Consider the following 18,197-nt stretch of genomic DNA (forward strand, 5'->3'; position numbering starts at 1 on the left):
GGGCTGGAAAGCCAAGCTGAAGTCACTGGTCATTCACAGGGCACTTCACCTAGAGCAAGCGGCCATGGGAATAACAATACAAACTCTCCAGGTCTGAGAAGGTCACTCAGGGCAAGAGGCCCTCCTAAATACCTAGCCGATTACGTAAGGTGAACAGGTACATAGCGAGAGCTGACTGAATGTACTGGCGGGTTGTATTTAAGTAAAACAAGGTCGGGGGGGAGTCACTGGATCTGGTTCAAAGGAACAGTCCCACACCTTATACATTGTGTAACTTTATTTCATTATTAATTATATTACCATCTATAGGATGACGTCCATTTGGGCGCAATCTTATTTCATCCAGGGGGAAGGGGTGTTGTGTCCTGAGCCTGCAAGATGCAGGCTCGGGAAGTTGCAAGAGTCCCGGGCATTTGCAGAAGCTGCCCGGGACCAGACTGAGCGGCGCCGGCCTTGTGCGCATGCGCAAGGCGGGAAAAGCCCGCCTCATGATTGGTTGAAATTGCCCGGGGATCAGAGGGTATAAATAGAGGCCTGCGTGCCTCTGCTCTGATTGTTCGTAGAGTGGAGCAAACAATAAAGACTTGTTGAAGATGAATCGTCTCAAGCGCCATTATTCCCAGGACTTAACAATAAGAGTATAAGAAATGAGTTTGGATGATGAGTCCTAGAATTCCCTACCCAGCAAATCTGGAAGGAAGAATCCAAGTTGGGAAAAGCTGGATAGCAATCGGACTTGGTGGAGGAAGACCTGCCATTTGTATGGCTGGTTCTTCAAGCCTTCTGGTTATCAGTAAGCAACTAGTTTTTGTAAAAAAATATTGTACAAGTAGTCCTCTATTTACAACCATAGTTGAGCCCAAAATCTCTGTTGCTAAGCGAGACAGCTATTAAGTGAATTTTGCTCCATTTTATGTCCTTTCTTGCCACGGTTGTTAAGTGAATCCCTGCAGTTGTGAAGTTAGAAACAGTTGTTAAGTGAATCTGGTTTCCCCATTGACTTTGCTTGTCAGAAGGTCGCAAAAGGGGACACTGCAACTGTGGGACACTGCAACTGTGATAAATATGTCGAGTGTCTGAATTTTGACCACATGACCCTGGGATGCTGCAATGGTTGTTAAGTGTGAAAAATGGTAAGTCGTTTTTATATTCAGTGCCTTTGTAACTTTGAAAGGTCACTATATGAATTGTTGTAAGTCGAGGACTAATTGTAGTAAGTTTCTTCTACAGTGAGCTACTCATCAGATTTATTGTCCCAAACGCCATTAGTCCTCCATGTCTGTTTTGCATCCAGTGGGCAAATGAGAAAATCATGAGATATCTTTGAGAGATATCTCAAAGAAGTGGATGTGGTTTTGTGATCTGATTACCATTTTGTACATTAAGTATCATTCTTTTTTTTATGCATGGCTCAATTTTTGCAACACATATTAATTGCCTGTCATCCATGCATACCCTGGCTATCTGAGGCAACAGTGGTGCAGCTTTCTAATTCACAGATGCACACATCCCATCCAACTCCAAACTGAAATTACTTTGCTCCAGATTAAAAACAAAATACATCCAGTTAGTGAGAGCATTAACTCCTTTCGGTAATACATTCATGTAGATTCAAAAGAAATAATAGTAGTGGTGAAGGCTTATTAAAAAATAGAAACTCTGCTTTATTAAGCTTGGAGCAACATGGGGAAGGACTTCTGTAGCATAAGAACTCTGGGCTGGAAAGAAGGCAGATGGCATATGGCATTTTCCAATCTTTGCCAGCTCAAGATCAGGACTGCAGCGAGGCTCAAGGTGCCCTCTGCCAGGGGCACAAAAGTACACTGTCTTCAGAAAGACAGTGACTCTTACAGTCCTTTGGGGAAATTGAAAAGGGGGCATGGAAGGGTGAACCCCGTTGCTTGACTCAGGAACTCAAATAATTGAAGAGCAAACAAGATGGAGAGGGAGATAAATGTATCCACTGACCAGGCCATTCTTTCCTTTCTTGCATTGACTTAATTTATCCCCTGCCCACCAAGCTTCATTTACTCTGAAAGAGAGTAACCTATAGATGGGGGCATATGGAACAGGAGGGAGGTTTAATTCTATGCCAGCCAGCTCATCCAGCAGGTTGCTAGAGGCTGTGAATTACCTGCATGATCTGGGAATTGTTCATCGGGATCTCAAAGTGAGTATTGTTGGGATGCTTTGGGGTGTTCAACAGGTCCCAACTTTATGCAAGAGAGAGGATCCCAATCCCCCCTCCCCCAGAGTATGAACCCTGCTTTGCTAATAGACATTTAGCCTGGTTATTGAGTTAACCTATTTTTCTGGATTAACCAGTGTAAAGGAATCATCTATATGTCGAGGAATTCGACTTTGGAAATGGTATTGAAATATACACCCTCGGATAGCAGAAAGCATTTCTGTCTCTCCCTCCCCCCCAACTGGGATAAGAATACTTGATAAAAGCACATTTTGGCGTTATTTTACTCCAGTGGCCAATCAAATGCAGAGGGAAACTAAAACTGGACAAGAAACCGACAATAACTCTCCGTTCTGTGTATAGAAGGTATAGTTTTGTATAAGGAGAAGAAAGATAAAATAAATAACACATGCTGGATAAACTAGTACTGTAAACTCCAACTGTACTTGCAGTGTGACAGCAGTTAAATCAGTGGTGCCACATTTCAAAGTTACAGTTAGAGCAACTGCTTTCTTGCAGGTATGTGGAATGGCGTGGGACCCACAGGTTTTACAAAGTGAAGAGAGGAAGTTGGTTACAGCTTATTAGGAAAGATAAAATAGACAACCAAGAATGCTTTATTGACCATTCTTCATTCAGATTTTATATCAATTGCATCTGCTAATACAGGTGTTCTGATAGTCTTGTTTTAACTTTTTTCCCTTATCGCTTTTTGGAGTTTTCATCCTGCTTTCGTGAGAGGGCAGCGTTTGGGAGGGGATGTAGCTGCCCCCTTCCCCCCCAAGCCATCAGCTGAGCAAGACGCCCGCCTGCCCGCGCTTTTCCCCGTCTGAGGCTTTCGTTGTCATGAGCATTTCTGTTGAGGATTGGCGGGGGGGGGGCTGTTTGGTTTTTATTCCCCTCCCATCTACTGGGTGGTTGCAGCAGGTTTTGGTCTCTTCTGTCGTGCTTTGAGATTACCCACGAAGAACGTTTGTTTTTTTGGGGGGGATCCCCACTCTGGTTGCTAACCTTGCTTAAATCCTCTTCCACCTCCTCCTCACTGGAGTCCCCCTTTGTCTGCAATCAGCTCCTGCCCCGGCCTCGCCTTGCCCCACGGGAATGGCACCCCCGCCCTGCCCTCTCCCTGCAGGACAAGCCTCCGGCCCACTGCCCCAATCACCAGACCTCCTGGATCTCCTCCAACCCTGCTGGGCCCCCACAGACATCCCTCCCCAGGAGCAACATTGAGGTGACCACACCCACCCTGGCCACACCTACCCATCCACACTGCCATGACTGTAGTCATGCCCACTCAGTGGGCCACACCCACCGTGGGCCATGCCCACCCGGCACCCGGAGATACATAAGTGGGTTTTAGGTTACAGTTTGGGCACTCAGTCTCTAAAAAGTTTGCCATCACTGGTATAGAGGCTTGGCAAGAGCAGGGATTCACACTGCGCCATGGTGGCTCAGTGGTTAGAATGCAGTACTGCAGGCTACTTCTGCTGACTGCCGGCTGCCAGGAGTTCGAGTGTCACCGGCTCAAGATTGACTTAACCTTCCATCCTCCCAAGGTCGGTAAAATGAAGACCCAGATTGCTGGGGCAATATGCTGACTCTGTAAACCGCTTAGAGGGGGCTATAAAGTGAAGTGGTATATAAGTCTAACTGTTATTGCTATTGCTATTTTCCCCTTACAGACTTTTGGGATTTAACTTTTATTAAAGGGTATTCAGCAAGTCATCCATAATGAAGAGGTTAGGAATCAACCCCATGAAAGCAAAAAGATGATTTTTACCTTGGAGTGTTTCCCAAGATCAAATGTCAGTAAATCACAAATAGATTTAATGTTTTAATAATTAAATTAGTCATTCCATAAAATGCACCCTTGCAAATCACAATAAATAGAAATACATTTTTCCTCCTTTAAAACCTACTATATACATTGCTTGCATCCACAAATTCATTACAGGGAACAAGCCTTCAAAACAAGCCTTGAACACTTTAGCTAAAGATAAAAGATTCAGCACACTTTAGAAGTGCGTAAAAAGTGGGCCAACCACCAAAATGCCAAGAGGGAAACAGCTACTAATGGGTCAGGAGTTATAAGTTCTCCTGAGATAGAAACTAGGAAGAGTACAAAATGGGTGAAAACTTTAAAAAAAAAACCAGAGTTAGGCTCCTGCACAATTAGACCTTGTAGAGTTCTGGATCCTGTATTTGAAAAAGAAATGGGAACAAATATCTTGTCCACCAAGAAGAAAAAAATCCTAGTCATGTTTTCCATTCAAGTCTAGTTTTCTGTCAACCACCATTTAATATATTTACTGTTGGTGCTCTAGAATGATAACCACTATGATAATTCTTGTTAGGAACCTAGTGCAATGCTTCAGAGAATTGCTAGATCCTTACATATACACTGAATAGAAGAGGGAGACAGAATTATACCCCAAAAGGAAAACACCAAGCATCACAAGACTGGTGAAATTTTGGGATAGGTGGGAATGGAAGGAGGTCCCAGTCTAGCAGCAAATGTAGGCTTTGTCTCAAAAAGAGCCTAATCTGTTCAACCTGAATGGTACCCAAAATACATCTAATTTTAGAGACCAATTCAAGGGAAGAAATGCAAGAGGGTGGTACTAGAAAAAGTCAAGCAGAAATGCTGCAGTGCAATGTGATTTCCAAGGAACTGGCACATTTGGAAAAAGCTGGAAATCAGAAGTACAGAGGAGAACTCATACAATATGTATAAATAGAAACAAATAATTCAACGCACATTTTGAGGTAGGGCAAGAGGAACTATCTTTGTTCTGGGGCTTTGGGGGAAAAAAGGACAGTCTTGGGGAACAGAGGCCTAGCAGGCAGAGGAGAGTTAGCTTGGTCCAGACCAGAGGGCTCTTTCTGAAATTAAGCTGGGACAAAGAGGTGCTGCTCAAGGATGCACTGGATGTGTGAAAGCCCGAGATGCTCTGCTAGCTCCAGTGGTGTTCGCCCCTTGTAGTCCTTATGCTGCAGTTGGGATTGAGGTGCCAGGAAGCAAACCACATCTGTATGACCTTCTCGAATAGCAACATGGATGGGCAGTGAGCCAGAAGCATCTGGGACATTGACATCTGCACCATGCTCCACCAGGATTTTCAAGGTATCAAGAAAGCCAGTGCGGGCAGCATCATGAGCAGGTGTTGTGCCAGATCCATCTTGAATGTTAGGGTTGGCACCTTGCTTCAGCAGTTCTTCAGCCACAAAGATATTGCCAAACATCATTACCTGCAGGAAGATGAAGGATGAAAGAGAACAAAGCAGGGGATATATAGCCTCAACTCCTCTCAGTAGGTTGGCAGGCAAGCCTTAACCCCATTTGCTGATTATGGGAAGTAATAGGGACGGCTACCTTCCATTGAAGGCTATGTTTGTACAACATACTGAAACATAAACAAATAACTAATTTAGTTTATACATAGTTAATATGATTTAATGGTTTGGGCAAAACTGAATTAATTAAATAAGCAATTATATTAATCACTTGCACAGCCATATTAATTACATTCATGGACTCTAGACCGAAAATCACAAAATCCATAATTCTGCCTTTCTAAGGCCAACCTTGTTATCTGTTATAAAAGGAAATAGACAGGCAGGCAAGATAAAACAGAACAGAACAGTGGAGTTGGTTGGTTGAAGAGCTATACTTCAGCCTAGGCAGATCTTCCAGTAATTTATACAAGCAAGACAGGGTGTACCTCTTTTCTCCAAACTAACTGTAGACAAGCCACCTCATGCCCTTTAAATGACCCTATTTGGTTTGAACCCAACAGGAAGCAGTGCTAGCCTGTCTGGCCTGTGTTTGTGTACTATTTATTTAAAACACAATGATTATGTTTAAATGCTGGGTGAGCTTTCATGCAAAGATAGAAAAGATGGAAAAGATTATAAAAATATGGGGAGGGTACTGTGGCCATAATCAGTTATTGGGCTGCAATCTAGAATCAATTTTTGGTTGAGAGAGATGTTCTTGAAACAGCCACTTTTCCTAGACGTGCCAAACCAATGGGAGTGAACAGAGGCTGGGGAAAACTGCAGAATCAGAGCCTCTTCACCCAGGCCTCCGGTGTCTCCAGGAGACACTGTTTTCTCTCTAGGAAACAGGAACCATGGGATGCTTCACTTACCTGCAGCGCAGTCTTGCCAAAGCGATTATGGGAATCAGGATGCACCAGCTCCAGATGCAGAAGGTGTCGGACTTCAGCTATATCCCCCCGGGCAGCAGCCCCGGTTAGCCGGTCTCCAGCCTGGATCTCGGCATTTCCCAGCTGCATGCCCGCACAAGGCACCTGCAGGGAAAAAGGACAGGCGAAAATGAATGAACTGACGGCCAGGCGAACAAGATTCTTGCGCTGCCACAAACAGGCTTCTTTTGCAGCAAGAGGTGTTGGCACCGAAGTTCGCGCAGTTGTACTCCACACCGGCCGGGCTGCCTGCCCGTCCTGCTTGAAAGCGGCTACTATTTCCAGCGTGCGGGGAAAGCATTCTGTAGAGGCGTAGATGCTCCGCATCTCATTTCATTCTTTACGTTTGTTTTGCCAACAGGCCGACAGGTGCTAGCTAAATTTTTCCCATCTCCCAGACGGCGGAGGCAGCGGCCTTCCCTCGGGCGGGAATCCTGTTCGCTCTTCTGCACTTACCTCGACTCCCGGGAGGTAGGCTCTTCTCCCAGTACTTGTCAAGCAGAGCAGAAGCTAGCGCTTTGCTCCGCGTTGCCTACTCGGCTAAAGGGCTAGCCTCGCTGCTGCCCCTAAAGAGGGGTTGGCCCGGTTAAAGGCAGCCGTCGGGACGTGACAAGACAGATCGATGCAGATGCTGCTAGAATGTCGACCCAGGGAGGTGTTTTTGGGGGGCTCGGCTCCCTCGGGGCGGGGCTGTACTGAGAAGGAAAGCCGCTGAGGACAGCCGTGGCAGGCAGCGCCGCCCGTTCCTTCGCTTGCCCGTCCAAGCGAGGAGCCGGCACAGAAAGTGCCAAGCCCGCCCCACCCATTGAGCTGCAGCCTCGCCAGGGCAACCTCCCTTCCCTTGGCCCCGCCCCCTCTGCCCGGACGCTGTTTGTTGCTTTTTTAATTTTATTCCGCGCTATTAATTTGGATACATTATAACCTGCCTGATTCTCCATTCCACCTCCCTCGCCTGATCCGACCAATCATGAGCAGGCTCCGGGCAGGAGCCGGAGTGCTTCGTCTTTGGATTGGTTCACTAGTGGCGGACTGCTGGGCGGGTCTCTTCGATTCAAACAGTATTTCGGGCGGGAAGAAGCTCCCAGCTCGGCTCCAGGCAGGCAAGGCAAGCCAGAGGTCGCGACCTGGGAGGGGGCAGGAGGAACGCGAGACGGCTCTCCAAAATGATTCTCGCCGTGCCCGTGTAAGCGAGCAGCCCACCCCAGCCATGTTGAGCTTGGAAATCAGTGCTTTCTACTATCCTCGACTAAGGTTTCCTTGTAAAATCCGCTTTGCTTGCTCTTGTACACAACAGGAATAATTGTTTTTGAGCAAACATAACTACATGCATTTTATGTAGTCAGGATTAACTTCACAGGTGGTAGCGCTTCTCAACTGCAGGAGTCGGACTTACTATTTTTTTAGAAAGCCAAGTCAGGTTTTCTATATATACTCCATCACATACCGGTTTATCTGTCCTTCCATAGAAAGGATTTGGAAGAGCTATACTAAACCCTGCTTTCAATCTTCAGTTATATTATTCAGTTTTGATGAGTTTGCTGCAACTCTAATGTAAGCTACCTCAGAATTTGCAAATATCCCTGATTTTTTACAATGCTGTCCTTCATCTGCCCCCTTCCCCCCCCTGTAAAGACAGCCTTTGCCTGTCTTCTTGCTCTGTAGTAAAACTTGTTTATCTGATTTCCATCAGCCCAAGCAATCCACATCTGGTAGAGCTCTTCATTTCATTCTGGGAAAATCTCTTTGCTCTAATTGGTGAATGTGAACTGAGACCAGAATGGCCCTTCTTCTCCTGTCCCTAGCCCTGCCCTCTGCATCCATTTCATCCTGGGCTTTTTGCCCCTTTCAAAAAGATCTTCAAATGGCAGACTGCTAAAATCCACTTTTTGTTTTGTTTAAATTTTACAAATTCATCAGTGGACTGGTAAATGCTGGATTTTCATTTTTTTAAATATTTCAAGGTCACTGATGGGTCATTAGAATAGTGGATGCTTCTTTAAAAGAAAAATTAGCAAAGCTTCTACAGATTTCCTCTTTTTACCCAATGATAGGAAGGAAGAAAAAGCTATGGTTCCCTCACTCCTACAGGTCCATCAGAGGACACACCTTAGGGAAGGTGTCAAATACAAAAATTCAAGAGAGGATCATATCGTGTTTTCCCAAAAATAAGACCTACCCCCAAAATAAGCCCTAGTTTGGGGGTGAGGAACACACCTAAAAATCAAGTTAGGGCAGGGGTGGAGCTGCCCCATGCGCCCCTTACCCACTTACCAGGCCTCCCATGAATTGACACCTGCCTCTCCTCGCCAGCCCACTTCTGCAGTGTCCCCCAGCCTGCATTTTGCTATCACTGGCTTTTCTGGAAAGACCTCTGCAGCTGAGACACAAGCTACGGATTTAATCTATAGCTTGGTTCTCGGCTGCAAAGACCTTCCGGGAAGGCCTCTGATGGTGAAATGCAGGCCAGAGCTCCCTTCTCAGCTGCAGAATAAAGCTGCTCCTTCAGCCACAGAAGTGGGCTGGCTGGATAGGGCTGTTGGTGCCGCCACCGCGAGGTGAGTGGAAAAGACACCCCCTGAAAATAAGACCTGGTGCTTCTTTTGAAGGCAAAAATAAAAATAAGACTGAGTCTTATTTTCAGGGAAACATGGGATAAAAGTAGAAACTTCAGGTCCTCAAAGACTGATCCATAGAAAGGAAATAACTGATGATTCCTTTTCCATACAAAAGGGAGATAAAGGATTAGATGCATCCACTAATTTAGGCTCTGGAGAAAGTACCTAGTCAATATTAATCTTATTTAATTTAAAAAAAAATTTAAAATCTTTTTCAATTTTAAAATCTTTTTTTTAATGTTTTTATAAATCCTTTTTTAATTTTTTAAAATTTTAAAATTTCTTATTTAAACATTGAAAAAAACAATTTACTTTAATTCTTCAGAAATTTTAAAATTCTTAATGATCTAAGAGGAAAAAAATAAAATATCACAGAAAAAAAGACAGAAACTTAAAACAGGGAACCCGATGAATTTTTCAAGACAAAAGGTCAAGAACTGTTGTAAACTGACACTTTGCAACACAGAATATTTAAATTTTAGAAATTTTAAATTTTTTAGCAAACAAAGAAAAAAGTCATGGAGATAGAGACTGACACAATAGCGACTTACAAAGTGCGCCATATATTTCAGCTTATGCCACAGAAGACCCATACTATGTATGTATCAAATGGACTCTGTTTGAATTACTAGAAGAAAAAGTAAAGGGTTTAGAGCAGTGGTGGCGAACCTATGGCATGCGTGCCAAAGGCAGCACGCTAAGCCCTCTCTGTGGGCAGGCACCATCGTCCCAGCACACGTGGTCTCTAAAAGTTCGCCATCACTGGCCTAAGGCCACCCAGCCTGGAGCCGCCGTTGGGGAGGCGCCCCTTCCCCCCCGCAGCAGTGCACCCGCACCTCACTTACGGGCCGGCAGGGCGGGGCCTTGCAGAGGAGGAGCTCGTCCCTCTGTGATAAGCTGCAGCTGTGCTTGGCGGGAAACTTGTAGGAGCCCGACCCCATTGCGCTGGCCATGTGGTTGCGGTTTGCCCCGCTGTGCCTGTTGCTCTGGCAGCGCCTCCAAACGGCCGCTGTCCTCCAGTGGGTCTTCTCCTTCCTGGTGCTGGGTGAGGATGGGATGGTGCTGGAGGTGGCAAACTTGGCTTGTCCCAGCCGCGGGGGAGGTTGCAGGAGAGGCAGCGCTGGCCGGTGGTCATGGCCAGTGTGGGGTGGAGGGACTGGTGGACGGAGGCAGCCTATCACCACCCAAAGCCCTGACTCATAGGAATAGATAGAAAATATCCAGCAGCAAGAAAGGAAATCGAAAGAGACAATAGACACAGCGCCCTGCAAGCGGAGCATGAAAGGACAAAGAGGCTGGATCCGCAAAGACGCCGGTTTAAGAAAAGGCAGGAGGCAGAGACAACAGCGAGCAAATGATGGGCTCAGGAAGATGTGCGACCTTTACGATAATCAACTCATTTGTTCCTATGAGTGGCGGCTGCAACCCGATCATGGCACTGAAACTGCGGAGTGCTCTCCTACTAAGATCGGCCCTCCCTGGTGCTGTCCTGGCTCCGAGCGCAGCAGCTCGGGCCCGAGAGAGCCAATGATCACTGCCGAAGCCCATTGAAGGGGCAGGGCCGGGACATGCACATTACTTTGAGCTACGGGGCGAGAATTAGAGCGGAGATGGGCTGCCCAGAGGGGTGGAAGGGGAGGGAGGCGGGAGGCCTCTCCTTGGCACTGCTCACCTAAAATCGGATTAGGACGAGCGGAGTGGAGAACGGCGGGCCTGCAACCAGCTGCGTCGTTTGTTGCTTTTTCCCGGAGAGATGTCCCCTGCTTATGCTCCTCCATGCTCTGCTGCAGGCTTCCTGATACAAGCCACGGAAGGCACCAACAAAGCTTTGTGCACTGCAATCCCTCAAAATGATTCACACCCTGCAAATGAAAGCTGTAAATTGCAAGATCGGGGGGGGGGGGGCAGGATTCAGCCTGGCTGGAGACTTGATGATTAGTACTTGCTTCATCCTCTGGAAAGGACCTTCTCAGGATGTGCAGTGTGCCTTCTAATAATAACCATTACTCCAAAGAGCCCTAGGTGGGGGCGGGCAGGCAGTTATGGTACCCGGCTTGGCTCTTGTCGGCGGCGGCTTGCCTTGCTTCGCATGGGGCTGCCTTCCCAAACCCCAACTGCTCCAGCCCTGCAGGGTGCTGCCACTTCCCCTAGCTGGGGCTGTCTGCAGGCAGGAGCAGCCGGAGCAGTGGGCTCCTGAGCACGTTCAGAATGCCACAGCTGGCACTGCTCCGGGGCTGGTGAGGTGGAGGAGAGGGTCACCCACTGCCTCTCTCGTAGCCCAGTGCTGCCTGGGGCTTTACCTGGTGCTGCTGCTTAGGAACGGCTGGCTGCTGGTGCTTGGCTACGCAGCCTGGCTCTACCTGGACTGGGAGACACCATCTTGCAGGGGACGCCGCTCTGCCTGGACCATCTGGCTATACTTCCAGGACTATTTCCCCATCACAGTGAGCAGAGGAACCGGGAGGCTTTCACTGCTAGCAGGGGCATCGGGCCTGGCCGGACACCCACTTTCTCTGTTTGGGGGGCGCCGGCTCCACCAACCTGGCCTTAGCAACAAACCGCTGCGGGCCGTGAGAACGCGGGGCTCGAAGCAGTGCTGGAACTTCTTGGTCAGAAAGTGTCGGTCCTTTTTAGACTTATTTTTATTTTAAGCTTTTATTATCCCCTGCCTGCTGCAGCTGACTCTGGTCCCCATCTTCCAGGAAGCAACCGCTCCCCCGCCCCCATTGACACCGCCCAAATTGCATGCACCCCTTTCACTGCACGGGGCTACTGTTGTTGCTGCTGCTGTTGATAACCGCTCCACACACCCATGCATGCATCAGCTGGCCTACCGCTTCCATGTCTCCGTTGCTAGGCCACTCTGCCGCAGTCTCAATGGAAGCAGGGTGTTTGGCGCCTTGAGAGCAGAGGACGGGGCTAGAAAAGCCCCGGCCGGGTGGGGGAGTATGTGCGCGCTCTTCTTTTTTCTTTTTTTAAACAAATTTTATTGGTTTTTTAATTTTTACATCAAGGTGCTTAGGAAACAGCGTGGTGATGGGGACATCAATCATCCAAAAGCAAAATCATACATATATAACTCAGGTTAATTCATTAAAGGTTCCCTCTGTATTTCCCTCATATAATATTACATATTCAAATTGATACATTTCTAAATAGAGTTCAATCAATCAAATCAGTCATCAATCACATTTCAGTTATAAAGATCCAAATCCTGTTTTTAAGCTTTACTAATTTACAATTACCATATTCCAATTTAGCCTTGAATAAACATATTATTAACACTTCGGGTATCCCTCATTTCCCTTTTCCCTAACATAATAATTATATCTAAAATGAATATATTATTCCAACAATAACATTCTTATATTTTCTACATATAATTTATTTCTTAATCTAATAAATCATTTATTGATACCATTTCTTCTCTTATCACAAATCCCTCTTATTCTTCTATTACAAAATAATTGTCTTACTTAAAATAAAAGTATCAATCCAAAAGATATATTTCTATCTATTAAATATATATTCTATCAATCAATCTATATCTATAAAAAGTCTTTTTAACCCATTAGGTAAAGTTTACCCCTCCAAATAATTATCATATCTAAAACAAAATATTATTACAAAGGATATCCTCTTACAGAATTCACATACTCTGTTAGTTATTAAATCAGTCAAGATCTCTAAAGCCTTTTTAACCCATTAAATGAAGTTTTAAATCACATTTTTAAATCTAACTCTAGCTTGCTTTCTGTGCCAAACCGGTTTCCATAGTAAAGCTTCTGTGTCATCAAACCTCAATATTTGAATAGAGGTATTTCTCAACACTTCAGACTGGTCAAAGTTTTCTTCCCTTTCTTCCAGTGTCATCTGAATGGTGTAATCAGTTTTATTCCATGTTGTAATTATTAGTGGATTGTCCATGTTATCACAATTTTCAGTAACTTGTGTTTGGATGTCAATCTCTGTTATTTTTGACATTTCAGGTATCTCAATTAAAGTTATTCTTTGATCATCAAAATCCTCCATAAAATATATATGAGGTTGTGTAAAGTTGATTTGCTCAGTAGTTTCCACAATTTCTCCCGGTATAAGTTCATAGTTGAGTTGTAGATATGGATCCTCCATCTCTTTACGTTGTATATGTTGTTGGGTAGAGGCCTCTTTGGGGTTACTCTGTTCCTCCTCTATTGTTCCTTGGCCTATAGCTTGATCCATTAAAATTTGAGAATCAATTTGTGATTCTGAAATGTCATCTTTAATTTTTCTCCAAGATTTCATATACTCTGTAGCTTCCAAGATTTTTTCCAATATAAGTTCATAATCAAGCTGTGGGTAATATTCCTCCATTTCAGTGGTGAAAAAATCTTTTAATCTTTTAGTGGAGGCTATATTTAGTAAGAGTCACAAATATCCACCTCCAATTTCTAATAGGCAAGTTCACCCAGCTGTTTCAAATCCTTTATCTTTTCGCTTTTATTATCATTTGAAGGTCAAATCCATCTTCAAACAGCAAAAGAAAATGCAGTTGCGATAACAGTTTTTGCCACAAGATGTCCTCAGTAGACTATAAAAAATTTTTCCCAGGTTAATAAAAGTTTATCTCATTAGAAAAGTAGAAAAAAACAAAAAAAACACAGATATCTCCAACATAATAAGTAGAATAATAATAATGTTCAATGGTAAAAAAAAATTTCAGGACCCTTAGGTATCCAAAAAATTAAATAGTCAATAAAAAAATAGCTGATTTATTTCTTTAATTTCCAGAGCTCTTTTTCCCAAGTACACAAACGCCACTCTCTTAAAGCAGGGAAGTAGTTCAAAAGCTTTTTACAGGAGAGTAGTTAGGGCAAAGAGAGGGAAGGAAAGGTCTCACCCGGATTCTCCATGGTGGTTCTTTATGCTTAGTTGTTCTTCTGATTTTCGGCTGGTGCAGCTGGGTGATCGGCCATTTTACTGGCTGATCTTTTCTCTGTCGGCCCTAAGGAGCTGGCTCGGACCGTGGAAGGAGCTGCCGCCCTTCCGCAGTGGACGAGGGCCTCCTCGACAGTGGTCGCCCCTCCAGGGCGACTTTTCGACCCAATTAAGGGTCTACCGGTGGAGGAAAAACAGCCAGCGAAAAGACGAGTCTCTCCGCGCGACTTCATATGCCATGATCCGGAACCGGAAGTGCGCGCGCTCTTCTTGAGGAGTTTCTCTCTGAACGTTTGTACTTCCACATTGCCAGACCACATGTGAAGGCACACGCGGGCTCATCTCAGGAGAAGCATTGCCCATGCAGGAGGTGGGAAAGTTTAGTCAATGGCATCTTCCCCCTGCCCCCTGCCTCGCCTCACCTCACCCCACAGGATGAGCCTCCTGCCCATTGCCCCACCCACCAGAGACCCTCTGGATCTCCCCCAACCCTGCTCGGGCCCCACAGGTGTCTCTCCCCATGAGCAACATTGAGGTGGCCACGCCCTCCCCAGCCAAGCCCTCCCAGTCTATGTGACCACCATAGCCATGCTCACCCAATGGGCCATGCCCACCCAGCACCGGGCGATAAATAAGTGGGCTTTGGGTTGCAGTTTGGGCACTCAGTCTCTAAAAGGTTCGCCATCACTGGTTTAGAGGCAACTATAGCCACTCTGAGACTTAATGAGCAAAGCAAGAAATCCCAATCTAAACAAGAAGACTACAACAAAATAAAACACAATAGGGAGCAAACAGCTTCCCAAAAAATGATGACCCCATATGTGAACATAAAGAAAACCAATATACCAAATCTAACAAAATAGGAAACAAACAGCTTCAATAAAAAAATGAGCCTACATATGTACCTCACAAGTAGTGGAAAGAATATGTTTGGAAAATGACTTGCTAATCTTATCAAAAGGGCTTTAAACTAAAAATGAGTGGGGAGGGGGGGCCAAACTTCACAACCTATAGAACCTAATTCCAAGCAAAAACTACTAAATAAGGAGTAAAGAGAAAAAAGAAAAACAAAACAAAAACAAAAACAAAATGAAATAGACAGTGATGGAAAGGATGGAAATCCCAGTTACAAAGAGGGAAATACAAGAAACATACTTAAGACCAATAAAGGACTCAAATGCCTATACACTAACGCTCAAAGTTTAGGGAACAAGCAGGGTGAACTTGAAGTATTAGTACAAGAAGGCAGATATGATATAGTTGCCATTACTGAAACCTGGTGGGTTGAAACTCATGACTGGAATGTACTGATGAAAGGATATAAACTATTCAAAAGAAACAGACCCAACAAAAGAGGAGGTGGAGTTGTATTATATATAAAAGTTCACTACACATCTCTACAGAAATACACAAAACCAAAACTGAAAACAACCTAGAATCCATATGGGTCAATATAAAAGGAAAAAAAGAATGACATTGCTATAGGAGTATATTACAGGCCACCCAACCAAGCAGAAGAAATAGATGAACTCTTTGCTAATCGATTAACAAATGTATGTAGGAAACATACAACAGTAGTAATGGGAGACTTTAACTATCCTGATATCAACCGTGAGATAAACTGCAGCAAGTGGGAGATCAAACAGATTCCTAACCAACTTAGCTGACAACTTTGTCACCCAAAAGGTAGAGGAGGGAACTAGAGGAAAAGCTATACTAGATCTAATTCTTACTAATAGAGAAGAAGTGATAGAGGGAGTTGAAATTGCCAGAACCTTGGGCGAGAGTGAATATATCACCGGGACCTGATGGATTACATCCCAGAGTTTTGAAGAAGCTGGCAGATGTTATCTCAGAATCATTGTATCATATCTTTAAAAAATCTTGGAGCACTGGGGAACTACCAGAGGATTGGAAAAGAGCTGTGGTTCCCATCTTCAAAAAAAAAAAAAAAAAAAATAGACCCAGGAAACTACAGACCAATCAGCCTGACATCAATGCCTGGGAAGATACTGGAAAAAAATAATCAAAAAACAGATCTGTGAGCATATAGCAACAAATAAAGTTATAACTAGGAGCCAGCATGGGTTTATTAAAAACAGATCATGCCAAAATAATATTATTTCATTCTTTGACAGTGACTAAATTAGTAGACTGGTGAAATGCTGTGAACATAGCATATTTAGAGCAGGGCTTTTCAACCTTTTCACCCATTGTACCACTTTTAGGATATGGCAACATCCAAGTACCACCAGTCGCCTAGCAAGGTGTCAAAAACTTGATGACCAAAAAAAAAAGGAAAAAAGTGATAAAGTACAGGTAGTCCTCGACTTACAACAGTTCACTTAATGACTGTTCGAAGTTACAATGGCACTGAAAAAAGAGCCCCCCAAGCCACAGCCGAGCAAGACACCTGCCTGCCCACCCGCTTGTCTGAGGTTTTCATTGTTGTGAGCATTTCTGTTAAGGATTGGCAGCGGGGGTGGGGTGGGAGGGTGTTTGGTTTTTATTCCCTCCGTCTGCTGGGTGGTTGCAGCAGGTTTTGGTCACTTCACATGACCCTGGGACACTGTGACTGTCATAAATATGAATCAGTTGCCAAGCATCTGAATGTAAATCACAAGACCCTGGAGATGCTGCAAAATTCCAGCTGATTGGTGCTTCTTCTGGGCTCAGCGGAAGCGCCAGGATCAGCGCCAAACTCCAGCTGGAGCCTTGGGCTGATCCTGGCGCTTCCGCTGAGCCCTGATAGCCCTGCAGCTTTAACCGTCTCTCACTCAGGCTTGTGTGGTGCTGCCACCGGTTCAGCTCATTCCCCTCCCCACTACCACTTTTCTAGGATGCTCGCGTACCACCTGCCAGGTGCCAATCTACCACAGGTGGTACCCGTACCACTGGTTGAAAAGCCCTGATTTAGACTTCAACAAGGCATTTGACGAAGTAGACCACAACCTACTTCTTGGTAAGCTAGAAAAATGTGGAATAGACAGCATCACCACCAGATGGATTTGTAACACTGACAAACCATACTCATTGAGTAGTCCTTAATGCTACTACATCTACATGGAGGGAAATAAGCAGTGGAGTACCACAAGATTCTGTTTTAGGCCCAGTACTCTTCAACATCTTCATAAATTACTTAGATGAGGGAATAGAGGGGATCTCACCAAATTTGCAGATGACACTAAGCTGCAGGAATAGCCAACACCCCAGAAGACAAGCTCAGAATCCAAAAAGATCTCGACAGACTTGAACAATGGGCCCTATTTAACAAAATGATATTTAATGTGGAGAAAAGCAAGGTTTTACATCTAGGCAGGAAAAAACAAAGATACAAGTACAGATTAAGCAAAATCTGGCTCAAAAACAGTAACTGTGAGAGGGACCTTGGAGTACTAGTGGATGATCAGTTAAACATGAGTCAGCAGTGTGCAGCAGCAGCCAAAAAAGCTAATACAATCCTGAGTTGTATAAACAGAGACACAGAATCAAAATCACGTGAAGTATTAGTACTGCTTTATAAAGCCTTAGTAAGGCCACACCTGGAATACTGCATCCAGTTTTGGTCACCACATTACAAAAAAGATGTTGAGACTTTGGAAAAAGTGCAAAGAAGAGCACCTAAGATGATTAAAGGCCTGGAGACTAAAACATATGAAGAACGGTTGCAGGATTTGGGAATGGCCAGTGTTATGTATTGAGCTTAATTACTTAGAAACTGTTGGAAACGGTCAAATGGCTGCACCTGTTTAAGCTCCAGACTGACTGTCTACATGGTAATTAGTTTGTCTTTAAGCGGAAAATACTGCTTCAATTCTATTGGCTGCCGCCTAGTGGTGAGCTGTATAAATACTGGTTAAGCAGCTGTTAGGGCTGCTTCTGTTAACTGAATAAAGAGTTATTGTTTGCACCATTCGCCTAGTCAATGCCTCACCAATCTCGAAATATAACAGCCAGTATAGAGAAAAGAAGGACTAGGGGGATATGATAGCAGTGTTTCAATATTTGAGGGTCTGCCACAAGGAGGAGGGGGTCAGTTTATTTTCCAAAGCACCAGAAGGCAAGACAAGAAACAACAGATGGAAACTAATCAAGGAGAGAAGCAACCTGGAATTAAGGAGAAACTTCTTAACAGTGAGGACAATTAACCAGTGGAACAGCTTGCCTTCAGACATTGTGGATACTTCATCACTCAAGGTTTTTAAGAAGAGACTGGACAGCCACTTGTCTGAAATGATGTAGGGACTCCTGCTTGAGCAGGGGGCTGGA

At 44.7% G+C, this 18,197-nt stretch overlaps 1 protein-coding gene across 1 annotated transcript; it reads right to left on the reverse strand.

The window, feature by feature from the left end:
* Positions 1-4,920: 4,920 nt before the first annotated feature.
* CDKN2D (cyclin dependent kinase inhibitor 2D) lies at positions 4,921-6,488 on the reverse strand. The gene is made up of 2 exons (XM_015820640.1): positions 6,340-6,488; positions 4,921-5,437 (listed from the first exon to the last, which is right to left on the reverse strand). Exons 1-2 carry the CDS (start codon positions 6,484-6,486, stop codon positions 5,078-5,080), a joined length of 507 nt encoding a protein of 168 aa, XP_015676126.1. The 5' UTR covers positions 6,487-6,488; the 3' UTR covers positions 4,921-5,077.
* Positions 6,489-18,197: the final 11,709 nt, after the last annotated feature.

This window comes from Protobothrops mucrosquamatus, unplaced genomic scaffold, assembly GCF_001527695.2.
Source record: "Protobothrops mucrosquamatus isolate PMUCROS unplaced genomic scaffold, P.Mucros_1.0 scaffold1154, whole genome shotgun sequence".
NCBI lineage: Eukaryota > Metazoa > Chordata > Lepidosauria > Squamata > Viperidae > Protobothrops > Protobothrops mucrosquamatus.